The following is a 19298-nucleotide window of genomic DNA, read 5'->3' as shown; positions in this document are numbered from 1 at the left end:
AACAAGGAAAAGAAAATGACACACTTAATATCAGGATGCACATGTGTGACGAGTGAAATAATACTTGAAAGACAAAGAAGAGAATACAGATGAAATTTGTATAATTGACACCAAATGATTCGGAATGATATAATTTAGATACGTGGGAAATTGTTATCTACAAGTTATAAGCATCTTATATTCTCGATTGTGATGGGCATATATATATCAATGAATCTCATAATGCATTGAACCCTGCACCTTTATATTTATCTATTAGTAGTTTACGTTGTATATGTGTTCATATAGGAAGTTAGTATGATTAAACTAAATAATGAAAACAGCAACGACAAAAATTAACGACTCTCGGCAACGGATATCTCGGTTCTCGCATCGATGAAGAACGTAGCAAAATGCGATACTTGGTGTGAATTGCAGAATTCCGTGAACCATCAAATTTTTGACCGCAAATTGCGCTCCAAGCCTTCTGACCTTCTGGCACGTCTGCTTGGGTGTCACAAATCGTCGGAAAAATGTATTCATGATTGACGTATTTTTTTTCTTCTTTTTTGGTAGCTATACCAACAAAAATAAGTTACTATACGAGTTTTTATCATATATTCTTAAAAAATCTTATTTTCACGGTAGGCAATTAAATATTTATCCAGCATATATATATATATATTAAATAGAATTAATGTACAGGTTAATATGAAAATTTTATGTGTGTTTTGTTTTATAAATCTCGTCTCTGTGATCAATTTAGCAAAAATATTTGAAACAAAATTTAATGCAAGAACCTAAACACATATACGAATTATACTTTCACCAGAACTGGGGAAAATCCGATATAGTGAATATTGTACATAAATAAATCATGTATATATAACCTGTATAAGTTATTTCATTACTTTTGGAAAAATATACTTTATTTCCTTGTCGTATTAAAGTGAAACATCGTATTTTCTTAAGAATCACCAAACGGTATCTTCTTTCTCCTCAATGGAAATCCACCTTTCCCTTGTTATCATCTTTTATAAGAGACGCATATGCAAGATTTAACCTATCACATTAAAATTAAAAGTTAGAAAATAAAAAAGTATTTTTATATGTATTACTTGACTATTTTTTTAATACATTGTTGAAATAGTTATAACATTAACTTCTACATGTTCAATGAGCTGGAAAATGCTCTTTAGAATCTAGACATACAGATTTTTTACCAGTGAAATGTTTTTTTAAAAAGATGTTTTATCCTGTTCAGGAAAAAAAAAACAGTAAAGATTGCACGTTTAGATCATATTCAGTATTATTCCGCCAAACAGAAACAATATTTACTTAAGTGATAATATTCTAGCAGTCAATGTCATGTTAATAACAACAACAGAAATTTGATGGATACTTTTAGCAAATTTGATCAATCTATCTAATCTATTAAAATAGGAGTACAAAATTAGATTATCCCTTAGTTTTCCACTATATTTACAATGGCATGCCACTGAAGTTATTAATTAACCTATCTTTTAGGATTTTTGTCTTTTCTCTTCAATTAATGTATTTCCAAAATCAAATTCTAACTAAAAAATCATGGCAACAATAATTAATAAACCTAACTTTTAATATTTTTTATCTTTTCCTTTTTATTATACATATGTGTATTTGAAAATTATTAATTCCATATATACATTTCGTAATTACATACATTATACAGTAATTATTTTACTAATTCCACATATACATAATAAATAGTATACAACAATTTCATTATACATAATCATAAAATTTTGATCCATAAAAACAGTTTATACAATAATTTCATTATATATAATCATAAAATTTTGATCCATAAAAAATAAAAATACATTTGTGTGATTTTACAGGTCGTATTCTAAATAAATGGATGATATAATTAAGGGTTTACATGATAAAATAAAACTACTCAATATAAACTATAAAATTATTGTGTTTATAAATGTCATATTAAAAAAAAATAAACGGGTAAATTTTAAAATATATATTATCACTTATACAAATAAATATTCATTTATCAAAAAACTAACACCTGCGCGGATGCGCGGGTCAAGCTCTAGTTCTTATTAATTTAGATGTTTTAGAAACAAATTTGTTTCATATAAGTAGATTTTTTGTATTTTCTGTGAAAAAATGTGATTTTCAAAACAAATAATTGATTTTATTGAAAAATTACAGAAAATACAAAAATTATTATTAGTTAAAAATTATTAAAAAATTACAGAAAATGATATATTTATTATAATAATTTAATGTATTTTTTAAATATGTGTAAAAACACTAAAAAATATATTATTGTGAAACGAATTGAGTATAATATACTAATGTAGTAATATGCTGCGAGAGATATGGAAAACAGTGTTGACAAAAGAGGGGCAGTTTGATTGGGGGAGGTTGAAGAAGCGTGTCATCGAGAACTTTGAGCTTATGATTAATTAAGATTTAATTTTATTTAATATTCGCCGCCGCAATGCTATTGGACTCATTCATTCCTTTACGATACCAATAAAAAACTATGGTCAGATATTTTTTTCGGCTCGATGGTCAGACTCGATTTTCAGGTTTTCCATCATAATCACATGAACTGATTTTAATTTTGTCACGACCCTTTTTAGAAGGGCTTTTATTTTTAACCAAATGATTTCACCATGTATCATACACCCCCCTTACAAATATGCGGGCTGCTAACATTAACTACAGCTAAGCTCATTATAAAAAAAAGTTTAATCGATTTAAACCCCAGATTAATTGATTCGAAGTATGTGTCGTCAATTACAATTATATATGTAAATAACATAACGAAATTAAATAAATGCATGCCTCATATAGTTGTGTATTAAGCTAGATTAAACCGATACATATACAAAGTTAGATAGACATCACGAAATATTTGAGTATGAATCTACTAGTTCATTACCAACTTATTTTGATTGATATTCACATAAAAACAAATATTTACAATTTCTAATCATTGTGTATTAGTTGTAGCATCAATCAATCCTACGAACAATAAAACATATCGAAGTTGATAATATGATGTGAGATGACTAATGTTCTTTTTTTGAGATGGCTAATGTTGAAATCATTGTTTGAGGTAATTATATATAACTTTTTTTGTTCAACAAGGTTATTATATATAACTATATATATATATATATATGTTGACAAAAAGGTGAATATATATATATGTACGATCAATTGGTGGTAGATACATTTCACTTTCGGATTAAATGTACTTATACTTTGTCAGTTCGACAAGTTTTCACACCCTAAAAGATAATAGTACAATATAAATATATATACCATACGATATTGAGTATTCTGGTAAAACTTTTACAAAAAAAAAAGAGTATTCTGGTAAATATCATGTGTAGGGTTTGTGTTCAATCAACTTTTATATCAAGCTTGTAGACCAAGCCAGTCTTGGAAAAATATCAGTTTTTACCGTCAATAATTACTAACAAGAAACTTACGTACGTTTTGTTTTCATATTCCAAGAAATTAATAAACTTTTATCACAATTAAATAATCAGCTCATGTTTGTCTAGAGTACCGACTATAAAAATAAAAGACAAAATTCATGCACATATAAATCATCTAACCAAAGAATGAGACCACGTGGATGATCTAGGATTATGCATCAAAATATATAGTCATAAGACTATCTCCAACCCACATCTACATTTGCTTTGGCATATATTGGATTAAATCCATCTTTATTATAATTTTTTTCATTTTAGAAGAAAAAATAAAAGTGGATTGAAGATGCTATAAACATCTAACTAAGAGTAATAGAGCTAGCCCTAGCTATAAGATTATAGTACACCCACTCTACATATAGTTTGTATTATTTGGTGTTTTTCGTCTAATTTGAAAGCTATAGAGGTCTAGGAGAGGAAGAAATCTATAAAGTTAAAAAAAGTAAGACATCACTTCTTAAATCTTATTTTCCCTTTTAGAACTTCAACGTCATGGGACCGCTAAAGATTCTTTTGGTGTTTTCTAATTTTTTTTTTTCATTTTTCTTGATGGTTTTTCTTGATTTAGATATATACTCAATCGCTCGACGTCGGGGTTGCTTCTATCAATATATACAATGACATTTTCTCTCTGTGTATTTCTAAAGCCTTCACAATCAATGGAACCAATACCGACATCTTTTCTAAGCGTATTTCGATTCGTATCCCAGTTGAAATAAGTAAAACTTGATTGTATACATCTAAGCTAACTCTCCAAACTGTTGTTACAAACAAGAAGAGTGGTAAGAAATAAGTTTAACTACTAAAAAAACATATACTCCTACTATAATTTGCTTTAACTGCCAACCAACAGAATGACACACGAATGGTAAGCACACAAGGAAACACAATAATAGCTTTATTACAAGATTGTGACATAAGATCCATCCAAAATCCCCTCACAAAAAAACAATACTTCTTTTATTTCATATTAAATGTCATTTTGAGTTTGTGCACACAGATTAAAAACAATTAATTTGATATATTTTCTATATAAAAACATAATTATCTATACACCTAACCATATTTCAAATAATAAAACAAATAAATTGTTGAATAAATTAATAAATTTTACATTGAAAGTCAAAAACGATACTTATTTTGTAATAAAACAATTTTTCTACAACAACATTTAATATGAAACGAATGGAGTACTAATTAACTGGCGACTAAGTGTTACTACTAAACTAAGTTATCTTACGACGATCAAGGAGGAAAATGAGTCAAAGATCTTGAAAATTAAAGCATATTCGTTAGCTGAAAGTAATAAAGATACCATTACAAAAGTTTCGTCCACAGAAAATAAAAATAATGATGAGTGAGTTACAAGCTTTATTCACAGAAAAAAAATCCTAATCTAGACGTTTCGGTTTATTGACTACGTGGACTAACAAGACCAGCCATTGACGCTTCTTCATGAGTTCATCTTCCACCAATAATAACCTTCTTGAGACATATTGATGTGTGCAGCTAGCAGAGAGGATATCCTCCTCTACACACTTCTAAAGATTCCACGTTGCAAAGTGGGCCTGAAGTGGATTAGGCCTAATGATTTCAAATGTCGCTTATATGATAACGACAAGACAACATAGGATGAGGACATAAACATGAATTATACAAGAAGATTAGTATTTATGATTGGTATAAATGTTGATTCTTGAAAGCTACGTACGATACAAGTCGATGTAGTAGTGAAAAGTTCTTGATTGGAAATAAAGGGCTCAGTTAATTTCCTTTAAAACTCAAACAAGGCCTGTTATAAAGCCCAAAAAAGGGCCTACATCTTCATAGTATAGACATGAACGTATTTTGGTTGTACAGTCAAAGTTTCATTCATGACCCGATCTATGATAAGCGACCAATAAGCCCACAAAGGCCCATTAATTAAGTTGATTATTAAAAAGGCTTAGGCCCATCTATCTCTGACTTTAGATTTAACATGTTTACTGGGTCAACATTCCGTGTTCCAGAAATCAAGTCGTCACCTTTTTGATATGGGAATGTGACAAAATCAATCTGGGGATGTAGTTTTGTCGATTTTCGATGACTTTCTGTCTGAATTTTAATTAATAAAATCTTTCCGGCGATTCAACTCTTATTCCACGGCATCGGATGGTTCCTTTTCCTGACGCAGGCAAGAGAGAGAGAGAGAGGTGATTGTTCAGGTTGACTTTGTGTTTCGATCTCAGATGTCGTAGACCGGTTCTTACAAAAAGAGAGGTAATAAAGGGTTGTTGTTGCTGTGGTCTGAATGGACTTGAAAATGGATAATGTAATCGGTGGCAAGTTTAAGCTTGGTCGGAAGATCGGCGGTGGCTCTTTCGGAGAGCTTTTTTTAGGTAAATTAAATAAAAGTTGCTTCTTTTTTTTTTATCAAAATCATATAATCTGTGCTTCGTTGAAGCTTTTATCTTTGTGGATTATTACCTTTTGAATTAAATTTGATTATTGAAAATTATTTTCAGGCGTAAGTGTACAAACCGGAGAAGAAGTCGCTGTTAAACTGGTATTCCAGTCAAATCTGCTTTCTTTTATTTAATAACATGTGATTTTTACAAAGTTTAAGCAAAAGAAAAATGATTTTAAGATCTCGTTTCTAAGTTCCGTACTTTTTTGGCAATTCTCTTTGTTCTTCAGCTTCATCATGTGTTTTTTTATATTGTAATTCTTGGTTTGATGGGAAGACTAAAAAATTGACACTTTGTTTTTTCCTTAAAAGGAAACTCCTCTGGAAATATAATCATATATGTTACTTGAAATAGCCATAGTTAATGTGTTATTTTTTTTAGAGTTAAATAGCAGAGGGAGTCAATTGTTATAATGAGATATGTCTAACGTTCTGTAAAATTTTGAAGGAGCCTGCGAAAACTAAGCATCCACAGCTTCATTATGAGTCGAAGATATACATGCTTCTACAAGGAGGAAGTAAGTTTACACCTCTGAGATCATGAGTTTGCTAACTCAAAATCTGTAGCTGCTCATCTAATTTTTGTGTGTTTATGTGGTGGTGAAGCTGGCATCCCTAGCCTCAAGTGGTTTGGGGTTCAGGGAGACTACAACGCAATGGTCATTGATCTGCTTGGTCCAAGCTTGGAAGACTTGTTCAACTATTGTAATAGGAAACTCACTTTGAAGTCAGTTCTGATGCTCGCTGATCAACTAGTGAGTATTCTATTCTCTCAAGTGCTAGCTAGCTTTTTTACTTTCTTCGGTGGGTTTTGACTAAAAATGTGTGTTGACTATTGTAGATTAGCAGAGTCGAGTATATGCATTCAAGGGGGTTTCTTCATCGAGACATAAAGCCAGATAATTTCTTGATGGGACTTGGTCGCAAAGCAAACCAGGTACACTTATGTTAGACTCTATTTTCTCTCTCTCTTGGTTACTAATCATGAGTTTCTTCTTTTTTGCTTTCTTTTCATCTAAGGTGTATGTCATTGATTTTGGACTTGCAAAGAAGTATAGGGATCTCCAAACACATAGACACATCCCCTACAGGTGATTTATTTTTGCATATATGTTTACTTTAAGTTGTGAAGGATACTTATGTTGATTTTGATTACAGAGAAAACAAGAACCTTACGGGGACAGCTCGGTATGCTAGCGTCAACACTCACCTTGGAGTCGGTAAGAACCTCATTATAACCACTTGAGGTCTGCTTCAAAGCTGTGTATACCATTTTTGTAAGACGTGTGCTTGTTTGCATTTTTGTATGCAGAGCAAAGTAGAAGGGATGATCTGGAGTCTCTTGGTTACGTGCTCATGTATTTCCTCAGAGGAAGGTAGTCCATGCAGATCCTTTTTTTTGTCTGATTAAATCTTTGGACTCGCTTGTTCTGGTCTAAACTTTTTCTTTGTTCAGCCTCCCGTGGCAGGGACTAAAAGCAGGCACAAAGAAGCAAAAGTACGACAGAATCAGCGAGAAGAAAGTCTCAACTCCTATAGAGGTATTGTAAAAAACATCATCTGCCCCCTTGACTGGAGTTAGATCACACGTTAACTGTTTCATTCTTTGTAACAGGTCTTGTGCAAGTCCTATCCCCAAGAATTCGTATCATACTTTCAGTACTGCAGGTCTTTGCGGTTCGAAGACAAACCAGACTACTCATATTTAAGGAGGCTGTTCCGAGATTTGTTTATCCGCGAAGGTTTGCGTTTTCATCCACCAAACTTTTACTTCTTTCGATAGGCCTCTCTCATATGACAACAAATTGATTCATTGTATCAGGTTATCAGTTTGACTATGTATTCGACTGGACTGCGTTGAAGCACCCTCAGAGTAGTTCCAGTTCCCGTTCTAGCTCCCACGGAAGGGTGAGTATACTTGTCTTCCAAGTTATGTCTCTATGGAGTGTCTTTACTCACTTTTTCTTCTTCTTCAGCATCGGACTGGTAAACCAGGTGTTGCTGCTGGACCATCTGCTGAAAAACCTGAAAGGATCTCAGGTAACCAACCCTTAACTCTTTGCCAGAGTTTGAAACATATCTAACCAAGTGGTCGGATCTGATCTGTTATATTCTTTACAGTTGGGAGGGAGATCCGCGACAGATTCTCAGGTGCAGTTGAAGCATTCGCGAGAAGGAACGCTACGGGAGCAAGTCCCCATCAAAACCAAACCAGACATCGAACTCTTGACGATGTTCCTCCACCAATGAAACCTGCTGTGGTAAAACATATATACACATAACCATCCTTTTCTCAATACATAACTATTGTCTGAAACTCATGTTTTTTTTTTTTTTTTTTGGGGATCAGAATATGGTATCTGAGAAAGGTAGAAGCACTTCAAGATACGGCAGTGCTTCGAGGAGAGCGGTGGCCTCTGGAAGTAGGCCAAGCTCGTCTGGTGAACAAGGGGATAGCCGCGGCTCGAGCCGTGTGGCTTCGAGCGGTGGAGGTGGCAGACCATCCGTGTTTCAGAGAAACCAGGTGGCAGCTGCTGTGAGCGGATACGACTCTAAGGCGGCCTCTGTCTTTAACCGCAACCGAGTGTCCTCTTCTAGGTCGGCACGTGACGAGGCTCTCAGAAGCTTTGAGCTTCTTTCGATCCGCAAATGAGAAACAATAAAAACAAAACATGAAGGTTTTACAATGGGATCTTTGTCTGTAAATTTGATTCTTCTTTACGCAATGTGTTGTTGTTTGTTCCTCTGTCTACACGAGACTCCCAATTTTTCATGTATTATTAATTATTACGAATTTCTCTGGATTTTTTTTTGTATTCAATTTTTACAATCTTTTATTGTAATCACGACAAGTTCTTGAGCTTATTTCTACATAACCGCCTGTTATTTTTTGTGTGTTCTCTTGCTTGCTACGGCAGTATGAATTAGCAAATATACAAAACATATTAATTTAACGTTTGAACGATAAAAATGTACATATCCTAAGAATAGGCTTGTAAAAACCAAAACAAATAGACATTATTTTAATAAAATCAGTCTTGTTCTCGAGGCATATACACGATTTTCTTTTTCATATTTCAAAGTTATACGCTTTTTGAGGTGAATTTTGTAGTTTTTAAGTGGTTTATATATAACTAGAAAAGTTAGGTATGTATATGTTATATGCACATTGCTCTTTTCATCGTCCTTTCGTTTTATAAAACCAAAGAAAGCAACTAAGCAACTAGCAATGTCAAGTACCAAGATGAAAATTCTTTTGAAAGGGTCCGATATATATCTCAAGGATTTGGTGAGTTTTTTTAATCTTCTATCATTAAAAAGAAAAAAAAACCTTCTAGCATAATTAAGTTATTAATATTTTCATCTACGTAGTTACAAAGTGGGATTAGTTTTTTTTTTTGGGATCAAAAGTGGGATTAGTTTTTCTTTTAATCAATCTCTATGAATAAAAAGTGGTTCTGATTTCGATAATAAAAGCAATAGAAGGAGAAAAGGAACAAGAGATGCATGCAAATCGAAAATCCAATGGACGTAAAAGCTCTAAGTCCGAACACTTCAGAGGCCTTGGCAGAAGCTAAAGCCCACACATTGGTGTCTAGGCCCGTTCAACCAACAGCTCTGCTATGCAACGGTAACAGAGGACCAAAGCAGATGACGCCAAACTACGGTCTCCGTACGGCTGCTCCAGCTCACGTCACACAGCTGTGTAACAGATTTGATTCCTTAAAGCTATGTGCTGTCACATGCTGAGCTGTGCCCTAGTTGGTCTCTCAGCTTTACTATATATTCAGATGTTATGTAACCATTGTAATCAAGCAAGAAACCTTGAATAAAACGTTATCTTCTTCATCTCTACCCTAAGCTTCTCTTAGCTTACATGGTATCAGAACCATGGATGGTGATCCGTTTACTTCTCCTTTAACCATCGCCCACTGCGTTACTCTCAAGCTAAATGACAAAAATTACCTCTCTTGGAAGTTTCAGTTCGAACAGTTCTTAAACAGCCAATCTCTTCTCGGCTACGTCAATGGCTCTGAACCCCGGCCCTCTCTGACCCTTACTGTCCGTACCGGTGAAGAAGATGTCGAGACTCCGAACCCTGCCTACGCTAAATGGATTCGCACCGATCAACGTATCATGGCGTGGCTCGTTGGATCTCTCTCTGAAGACGTCATCAAATGTGTCTATGGTCTTCGCTCGTCGCAGGAGTTGTGGGTGTATCTTGGTCAGAAGTACAACCGTGTCTCTCCTACTCGCAAGCTCGAGCTTCAGAGTCGTCTTCAGTCTACTCAGAAGGGCGGTAAATCTCTATCGGAATACATCTCCGAAATGAAGTTGATTTGCGACCAACTCGACTCAATCGGAGCTCCTCTGTCTGAGCACGAGAAGATCTATGGTGTTCTTCGTGGACTGGGTCGTGAATATGAGTCTATCACGACTGTGATAGAGAGCTCCATGGATGTGTTCCCTGGTCCGAACTTCGACGATGTTGTCTTCAAACTTATCGGTTTCCACGACAAGCTTGCTGCTTACGAGACTTCTTCTGACGTCGCTACGAATCAAGCCTTTTACGGTAACAGAGGGAGCTACTCAAACAGGGGTCGCGGCTCGAGTAGAGGATCCTCTCGTGGTCGTGGTGGTTACTCGACTCAAGGCAGAGGCTTTCATCAACAAATCAGTCAAGGTTCGGGCCGTGGTTCTTCTTCTTCAGAGAACAGACCAACATGTCAGATCTGCAACAAGTTTGGTCATCCAGCCTACAAGTGTTACAAGCGTTTTGACCACTCGTTTCAAGCAGAAGAGTATCACAACGCTTTAGCTGCTTACAGAGGTCAAGAGCTTTCCGCGGTGCCTGGTCACGAGTGGTGTGCTGACTCTGGTGCTACAGCTCACATCACTAATGATAGCGCTCACTTGCAGTCGGCTCAGACCTACAGAGGTGATGACACTGTCCTTGTTGGTAATGGTGATTATCTCCCTATCTCACATGTTGGTACTGCAGTGTTGCCTAGTCTTCAAGGTAACATAAAGCTCAATGATGTTCTTGTTTGTCCGTCTATAACGAAATCTCTGTTATCTGTCTCGAAACTCACTTCTGATTATCCCTGTACTATTGAGTTTGATGCTGATAGTGTTGTTGTGAAGGACAAACAGACAAGGCAACCTCTCACCAGAGGTACTAGGCAGAAGAATCTATACGTCTTGGAGAACCTGCAGTTCATGGCTTTCTTTTCTCACAGACAGCAAGCCGCACCTGATGATGTTTGGCACTTGAGGCTCGGTCATCCTCATCATGAAGTTCTCCAGCGTCTATCTCAGAATAAAGCCATCGTCTTGAATAAATCCAGCTCTTCGTTCTGTGAGGCGTGTCAGCTTGGAAAATCTAGTCGTTTACCTTTTTCTACTTCAGCGTTTGTAGCAACCAAACCATTAGAACGAGTACATTGTGACCTATGGGGTCCTTCTCCCGTTGCGTCGACTCAAGGGTTCAGGTTTTATGCTGTGTTTGTCGATCATTTTTCAAGATACACTTGGTTGTACCCTTTGAGAATGAAATCAGATTTCTTTTCCGTGTTCTTGAGCTTTAAGAAATCAGTGGAACATCAGTTAGAATCAGATATTAAAATTTTTCAAAGTGATGGAGGTGGAGAATTTACAAGTAATCAGTTCACTCAGTATCTGTCTTCTTGTGGCATCAAGCATCACATGTCATGTCCTCATACCCCTCAGCAAAATGGCGTTGCTGAGAGGAAGCATCGACATGTGACTGAACTCGGTTTGTCTCTCATGTTCCAGAGCAAAGTACCTCAGCAACTTTGGGTTGATGCGTTTCTCACTGCTGTATATCTTTTGAACTTGCTTCCTACGTCGACTCTCCCTCGTAATATCAGTCCTTATGAAGTGCTTGTCGGCACACAGCCTGTCTACACGAGCCTCCGCGTGTTTGGGAGCAGTTGTTACCCCTTTCTTCGTCTTTACGGGAAGAACAAGTTTGATCCAAAGAGTCTACACTGTGTTTTTCTTGGATACAGTGAAAAATACAAAGGTTATAGATGTTTGCATCCACCTACTGCTAGAGTCTACGTCAGTAGACATGTCCTGTTTGATGAGAAAACGTTTCCATATGAGACTGTTTATCAGAAGTTTCTCAATACCGCCGAAACTCCACTACTTAATGCGTGGAGATCGGAGTTTATCACTCCACCCTCAGTTCCAGATACTACACCACTTGAAGAAGAGTATCTTGGTCCTTTACCTCAGCAGATGACGCCAAATGTACCTCAATCACCAGCACATGTACCATCTCCTCCACACTCCCCTCCTCCTCTGGTTGTCGAAGACTCTCCTCCACCAGTACAAAACGCGGCTCCTGTTCATCCTATGGTCACTAGAGGAAAGGATGGTATCAGGAAACCCAACCCGCGTTACGTACTAATGAGTGTCAAGAACGGTTATCCTGAGCCGAAGTCAGTGGTTGCGGCTCTGAAAGATCCAAAATGGACAGCTTCCATGGGAAAAGAAATTAATAACATGGAAGTCACTCATACATGGGACCTAGTCCCTCCTGAAGAGAACGCTGCACCGATAAGCTGTGGATGGGTTTTTAAGTCTCAATTTAACGCTGATGGTAGCTTGAAGAACCGCAAGTCGCGTCTGGTGGCAAGAGGAAACCAACAAGAAGAGGGTGTTGATTTTGTTGAGACCTATAGCCCCGTTGTTCGCACTGCAACAATACGCTCTGTTCTTCATATTGCCTCCGTCAAAGGTTGGAACATCCGTCAGTTAGATGTTGAAAGTGCCTATCTCCACGGGGATCTCAAAGAGACAGTCTACATGAAGCTACCCCTGGGATTTGAAGACAAGACTCGACCACATTACGTCTATAAGCTTCGTAAATCAATATATGGTCCGCGACAGTCACCACGAGCTTGGTTCGACAAGTTTAGTACATTCTTGCTCGAGTTTGGCTTCAAATGTACACATGGTGACCCTTCTCTGTTCGTCTATCTTCATGGCAGAGATGTTATCTACTTGCTTTTGTACGTCGACGATATGCTACTGACGGGGAACAATGAAGAATTGATCAAAAGGCTGATGATTACCCTTAACGGAACTTTCCGCATGAAAGATATGGGTCCAGTCCATTACTTCCTTGGCATTCAAGTCCAGAATTATTCAGAGGGTCTGTTCTTATGCCAAGAGAAGTACACTCAGGATCTACTTGAAACAGCTGGCATGGCGGGTTGTGATTCTACTTCTACTCCTCTGCCTCTTCAGCTTGATCGTGTTGTTGGTCAAGATAAACTGTTTGATGAACCTACTTACTTTCGGAGCCTCGCTGGTAAGCTTCAGTATCTGACACTAACGCGACCGGACAGTCAGTTTGCAGTTAACTACGTCTGTCAGAAGATGCATGCTCCGACAGTGGCAGATTTTCACAACCTTCGCCGCATACTGCGTTACTTAAAGGGCACGTCTCACCTAGGTCTTACGATAAATGCAAAGACAGGATTTCTACTCTATGGTTTCAGTGATAGCGACTGGGCAGGGTGTCGAGAGACTCGACGATCAACTGGAGGAATGTGCACCTTCCTCGGTTCCAATATCATCTCCTGGTCAGCAAAACGCCATCCTACGGTCTCACGATCGTCCACAGAAGCTGAGTACCGTACTCTCTCGATTACTGCAACTGAGTTAAAGTGGTTGGCATCTCTCCTCGGTGAAATGGGTATTTCGCTTCCGGACACTCCTCAGCTATTCTGTGATAATTTGTCTGCAGTCTACCTAACTGCGAACCCAGCTCTTCACACTCGTTCAAAACACTTTGACACAGATTTTCATTATGTTCGCGAACGAGTGGCGTTAGGTGCTTTGGTTGTGAATCAGATTCCAGCGGCTCAACAACTGGCTGATATCTTCACTAAGTCCCTTGCGCAACAGCCCTTCTGTAGACTGAGGGACAAACTTGGTGTTGTGGCAGCTCCCACCACAAGTTTGCGGGGGTGTCTAAGTCCGAACACTTCAGAGGCCTTGGCAGAAGCTAAAGCCCACACATTGGTGTCTAAGCCCGTTCAACCAACAGCTCTGCTATGCAACGGTAACAGAGGACCAAAGCAGATGACGCCAAACTACGGTCTCCGTACGGCTGCTCCAGCTCACGTCACACAGCTGTGTAACAGATTTGATTCCTTAAAGCTATGTGCTGTCACATGCTGAGCTGTTCCCTAGTTGGTCTCTCAGCTTTACTATATATTCAGATGTTATGTAACCATTGTAATCAAGCAAGAAACTTTGAATAAAACGTTATCTTCTTCATCTCTACCCTAAGCTTCTCTTAGCTTACAAAAGCATGTTGCATCACATTGGTTGGGATGGACCGTTTGATAATGCCACTGCACATAGCTGGGTACTACTCTACTCTACTCTGTTTTTTTTTTTAACACTACACTACTCTATTCTTGTTCTTCTTTCAAGTTTTAAATTTTACCATTTCAAAATTAACGAGTCACATTATAAGAAAACAGCATTTGGACGATGGACGAGTTCAAGTGCTCTTAAGGACTAGAATCAACTCCAGGATTAAGAGAATACGATTCCTCCATAAAATGTCAATCATAATATGGTGGCCGGTCAAGAGATTTACCAAAACCCATGAGAAAACCAGCTTCGGAGAAAGGCTCTCCGACCAGAGAGAAATCCGACAAGACCAAAACAAAGGCACTTCATCATCGTCTAGGAGAACAAATGAGGCTACATTTGAACAAGGAAACGAAGAAGATTCTTCTGTGTCTCAACGCAGTGTTGGATTATCATTACCAGAGAAAAAAAAAAAGAAATCTAAAGAAGGTCATGCCAACAGAGGATCTAAAACTGATAAAATGTCTGATGATACTGGTTCCGTTACATAAATGTCTGAAGACAAAAGATCGAGACTTTTGATTTTGTAATAGTAAAAGATAAATTCATTACGCCGTAGACTAATAATTACATCCAAAAAACTAAAACTTTACCCCCTAATTAAAACTTTTTCTCTAACCTATTCTCTGTTCCTTCTCCCTCTCTCTTTTCACTGTTTCATCAAAATGTAAAGAACCATAAAAACCGCTGGGAAGCAAACCGACGCCAAAGCCCTTACCGCCGACGAAGAGAGAACTTCCCCGGCTAGAGGAGGAACTGACTCTTTAACCAAAAGGAGATACGGGTTCCCGCTCAGTTTAAGCTTCTTCCCAACTCTATCTCTGAAACCATCTGAGAACGGAGCTTGACCCGTGAGATTGTTGTTCTCAAGGTTGATCTCACGAGCAGAGTCCAAAAGACCAAACTCTATAGGAATTGAACCCTCGAGGTTGTTGTTGTCAAGCGCAAGATACCAAAGGCTTTTGAGACTCGACCCCATCGAAGCTGGAATGTTCCCGTGTAGACCCATCCTCGAAAACCCAATTCCGGAAATACCCTCGAGGTTCCTCCAAATCTCAGGGATGCGTCCTCCGAGGAGGTTACCGCTCAGGTAAACCTCTTTAAGACTCGGCATCTCGGCTAGAAACAGAGGAACGCCGTAGTTCCCGAAACGGTTGTAGCTCAAATCCAAAAACTCGAGCTTTTTCAACTTTCCGACTCCGGGAGGGATCTCGCCGGAAAAGACGTTGTAGCTGAGGTCGAGCTTGAGAAGCTCGATTAAGTCTCCGATGGAGTCAGGGGCGTTTCCAGTGAGAGAGTTATGGCTAAAGTCGAGGACTTTGAGATTCTTCAGACGTGACGTCGCCGGAAAGCCTCCGGTTAAGCTGTTTCTAGAGAGGGTGATCTCTTGTAGACTGACTAAATCGGAGATCCGGTTTGGGATCGAACCGTGAAAGCCGTTTCCGGTTAACACTAGTCTTCTTAGTTTAGTGAAGTTACCGATCAAGACGCCGACGTCGCCGGAAAGAGAGGGGTTTTCGATGAAGACGAGCTCTTCGAGAACCGAGCCGAACTCCTCCGGGATGGTTTCCGGCAAGGAGGCGGGAGCTCCGGTGAAGCATTTGTAGAAGAAGAGTTTGCGGAGGTGTTTGAAAGAAGTGAAGAGGAGAGGGTCGAGAGTGGAGTTCGACGAGCAAGGAGGGTTCTGCGTGTAGTCCGAGACGTAGCCGAAGTGGAGCTCGGTGACGTGGAGAGAGGTTGATGAGGAAGCGTCGGGGTAGTCGCATACGACGCCGTCTGATGGGGAGGCGCAGAGGTCGTCTGGGAAGGTGGTTCGCCACGGGATGGAGGGGTTGACGGAGTTGAGGACTCGGTAGACGGCTTCTTGTTCCGATGGGGGGAGTTGAGGCGGCGCGTAGTCGTTGTTTTCTTGGCAGACGGTGGACGGAGCAGTGAAGAGGAAGAAGAGAAAGAGGTGAAGATGAGAAGTCGCCATGAAAGCAGAGCTTTTTGGGGGTTTGCAGCTTTTTTTCTTGTTTGGATTTGGGTTTGTTGCTAACGAACGATACGTAGCTTTTTATGGATGGGTTCATGCTTCGTTAAAGTCTATTTAAGTGAATTGACTTAAGTACCCCTAGTTTAAAACCTTGTGATAATTGGTTATTAATATGTTTTGCTTTTTACTCCTATGATAAATATTTTTTCTGTTGCTTAGTAAAGGAACATTAGAGCATCATTATCGGCGTCCTTAATGGCGTCCTTATGTATTTAAACATAAAATTTAAATCGAAATTACATAAAAACAAAGAAAACGTATGTTAATTAAGAAGTTTTCTATCACGTCCTTGAGGGCACGTGTCATCATCTCGTATTCTATTTCGTATCGATTCACATTCCTCTCTCGTCTCTTCTCTTTGTGTTTTGTTTTTTCAATTCTGTTTCTCAGTTGGTTTTAATTTTGATGCAGAAATCGGCAAAGCTCGTAGTAACTTGGGTCTGAGATTCACCTCTTTCTGTCCGATCATGGCCGTTGCTGAGAATGCTGGTGTCAAAGTTGACTCTTCTGCTGCTCAGAATTTAGACAAAAACAATAACACTGTAGAGGCAAATTCAGAAAACAGATAATGGAAAGTTTCGAGCTTTACGTCTTCTTTGAGTCTATCAATTGATCATTGTTTGACAAGGGGTTATACTTGGAGTGTGGTTTGCTGTTTGCTTTTTTTTTTACTGTTCTTTGCTGTTGAAGTTTTCAGGTCTTTTCATCTGCTAGAAAAGTGTGTGACATCAATTTTGTTTTACCTGTTGTGGCTACAGAGAAGGAGCTTTGGGCAGGAAGAGAAGGATGAAGAAAAGAACCAGCTTGGCTCAGAAGGAAGAAGTCATCACAAGAAAAATCCTACCAATAATCTACAATTTTTGGATTGTCCTTAACTTTATCTCTTAACATAAAAGTAATAATAAAATATGTTAAGGATTCAAAAGTTAGTCCTACCAATAATGTTGCCCTTAGCATTCACTTGTATACTTAATTTCTATTTTGTATTTACATTCCTATTTGTTTTAATATTTTTGACTTCTTTCTTAAAAGGTTACTGGTTAAGTGGTTTAGACAATGGACAATAGACAATGTTAAGGGTAGAAAAGTAATTACAGAAGAAATGGTACAAGCTTCACGTTCCGTAGGTAAAAAACGTAAAAAGTGAAGAGAAAAAGCATGAGCTGAGGTTGGCGGGACCATACCGGACGAAAACTTCAGAGAGCAAACGACACCGTTTCGATTTTTAGGCACAGTCACCAAAACCATCCTACATAGATAGTCCTTTTGTTTGCTTCATCCAATAATTTCAAAGATGCCTTTTGTTTTCTAAAATGATATAGTTAACTTTGTGAGAAATATAAATGACATAGTTACCATTTCACTAATTTATTCATCCTTTAAATATAAATCAGATATCACTTCTATTTTTGTATTTGAAAGAAAAAACTAAAAGGATGGAAAAATGGATCAAAAGCTGCATAAATATCTTCTTCTTCTTTTTTTTTTGATCAAAAAATCTCCTTTTTTTTTTTGCCAAAATAGCAGCATAAATACCATTTGCTTAAAATCATAACTTTCTCTTATCAAAATATCACTTGGTTAAAAAAATATCACTTGGTTATTCCATTAAAACCCAAAATATAAACTTGTATAAATAGATTTATAACAATGTTGAAAAGAAATCTTTAAAAAGGAAGACAAAAGCTGAAATTAAGTAACAGAGACAGAGAGGGGTAAACGGCGGAGCAATAGACAAAGACGCGCCTTAGCCGCCGAATGGGAACAGTGTTATGTATCGTACGAGAAAGCGACGGCTAAAGGAATCGCACCCCGGTATAGTGGTGAAACGTGTCAGCCTCTAATCGGAAAGGGGCACGGTCTCGCGCATGCCGTTTCTATTTCCGGTTCCTACCTTCCACTGTCCCCACTGTGCCAGAGAGTTTCAGACCGGTCCATTTAATTTTTTTATTGTTTCTTTTCTTATTAGCTGTCGCTATTAAATTTCTTTGTACGAAACAAATGTACCATGCATATTGTAATGTGTTTTTAGTCCTCTTTTTTTATTTCTTGAAAAACCAATGATATCAAAGTAATTACAAATGATTTGTTAGTGTTGGAAATTATTTTGCGAATCAAAATATTTAATGTTGCGTCTTTTATCAATTCTGTGCACATATTTAAAAGATAAAGTTATCAATGTTATTATACAAATGAAAAGCAGTATATATAAAATCTGTTGACAATAGCAACAATATTATGAGGAGTCTCTCTCTTTCCTCCGTTCTCTCTCCAAAATCTTTCACGGAGGAGATGATGAGAGTACTCAGATCCTTTTTGTTGTTCTGATCTGTTGATCAGATGTTTGCCTCTAGGAAGCGGTGGTTCTCTTAACGCCGTCTTCGCCGGCTACTGACTCCGGAAAGTGGTGAAACCTTCACTGTCTTCGCCGGCTCTCCACCGGAGTTCTCTCGGTTCCGTTCGATCAGCGTTCCGGTGGTTCTTTGCTCAATCGATTCTCCTTCTCGATCTTCGATTCTCGATTCCTTTCCCTGATAAAGGCGATTCTCATCTTCAAGCTCTTCATTTATCTTTAAAGATGATTGTTGTGCATGTAGGAATCTCGATGATTGGGTTCGATTGACGTTGATTGATTTCTTAGAAACGCTTGATCTGTCAAGCCTGACTCTTTGGCTGATCTGGGTTGAGAGCCGTTCGTTTTGAACGGGTTCTTCTTTGATTAGGTCTCGCCAACGGTGGAGCTCCGCTGTATCGTTTCGCTGGCTCCGGAGGAAGCTGTCTTTCTCGCGTCTTGACGCGTGGCCATTGATTGCTGGGCAATCGACCACGTGGTGGAAACCTAAAGACTACTTCCCCAATGGTTTCTTTTTGGGCTTACGGTCCAAAAGTTTATGTTTGATGGCCCTCTGTT

General features: G+C 38.1%; 2 protein-coding genes and 1 non-coding gene across 3 annotated transcripts; 2 read left to right on the top strand and 1 right to left on the bottom strand.

The window, feature by feature from the left end:
• Positions 1-340: 340 nt before the first annotated feature.
• Positions 341-497, top strand: LOC125579485. Its single transcript, XR_007317551.1, has one exon. It is a non-coding gene; the product is annotated as a 5.8S ribosomal RNA (ribosomal RNA).
• A 4992-nt stretch (positions 498-5489) lies between these two features.
• LOC125610106 (casein kinase 1-like protein 6) lies at positions 5490-8820 on the top strand. Its single transcript, XM_048781853.1, has 14 exons — positions 5490-5866; positions 5993-6033; positions 6383-6452; positions 6541-6689; positions 6776-6871; positions 6955-7025; positions 7093-7154; positions 7247-7310; positions 7391-7475; positions 7550-7676; positions 7757-7842; positions 7911-7974; positions 8056-8195; positions 8285-8820. The coding sequence occupies exons 1-14, from the start codon at positions 5779-5781 to the stop codon at positions 8585-8587; spliced, it is 1446 nt and encodes a 481-aa protein (XP_048637810.1). The 5' UTR covers positions 5490-5778; the 3' UTR covers positions 8588-8820.
• A 5973-nt stretch (positions 8821-14793) lies between these two features.
• LOC106401235 (piriformospora indica-insensitive protein 2) lies at positions 14794-16404 on the bottom strand. Its single transcript, XM_013841743.3, has one exon. It carries the CDS (start codon positions 16325-16327, stop codon positions 15002-15004), a length of 1326 nt encoding a protein of 441 aa, XP_013697197.2. The 5' UTR covers positions 16328-16404; the 3' UTR covers positions 14794-15001.
• Positions 16405-19298: the final 2894 nt, after the last annotated feature.

Source organism: Brassica napus, chromosome A1 (genome assembly GCF_020379485.1).
Source record: "Brassica napus cultivar Da-Ae chromosome A1, Da-Ae, whole genome shotgun sequence".
Taxonomy (NCBI): domain Eukaryota; kingdom Viridiplantae; phylum Streptophyta; class Magnoliopsida; order Brassicales; family Brassicaceae; genus Brassica; species Brassica napus.
The sequence above is the reverse complement of the archived record's forward strand: the minus strand, read 5'-3'. Positions and strand labels throughout refer to the sequence as shown.

Coding starts and splice junctions, on each gene's coding strand:
- LOC125610106 (XM_048781853.1), top strand. CDS start 5,779: ATGGACTTGAAAATGGATAATGTAATCGGTGGCAAGTTTAAGCTTGGT. Junction 6,034..6,382: donor AAGAAGTCGCTGTTAAACTG/GTATTCCAGTCA, acceptor AAAATTTTGAAG/GAGCCTGCGAAAACTAAGCA. Junction 6,453..6,540: donor CATGCTTCTACAAGGAGGAA/GTAAGTTTACAC, acceptor GTGGTGGTGAAG/CTGGCATCCCTAGCCTCAAG.
- LOC106401235 (XM_013841743.3), bottom strand. CDS start 16,327: ATGGCGACTTCTCATCTTCACCTCTTTCTCTTCTTCCTCTTCACTGCT.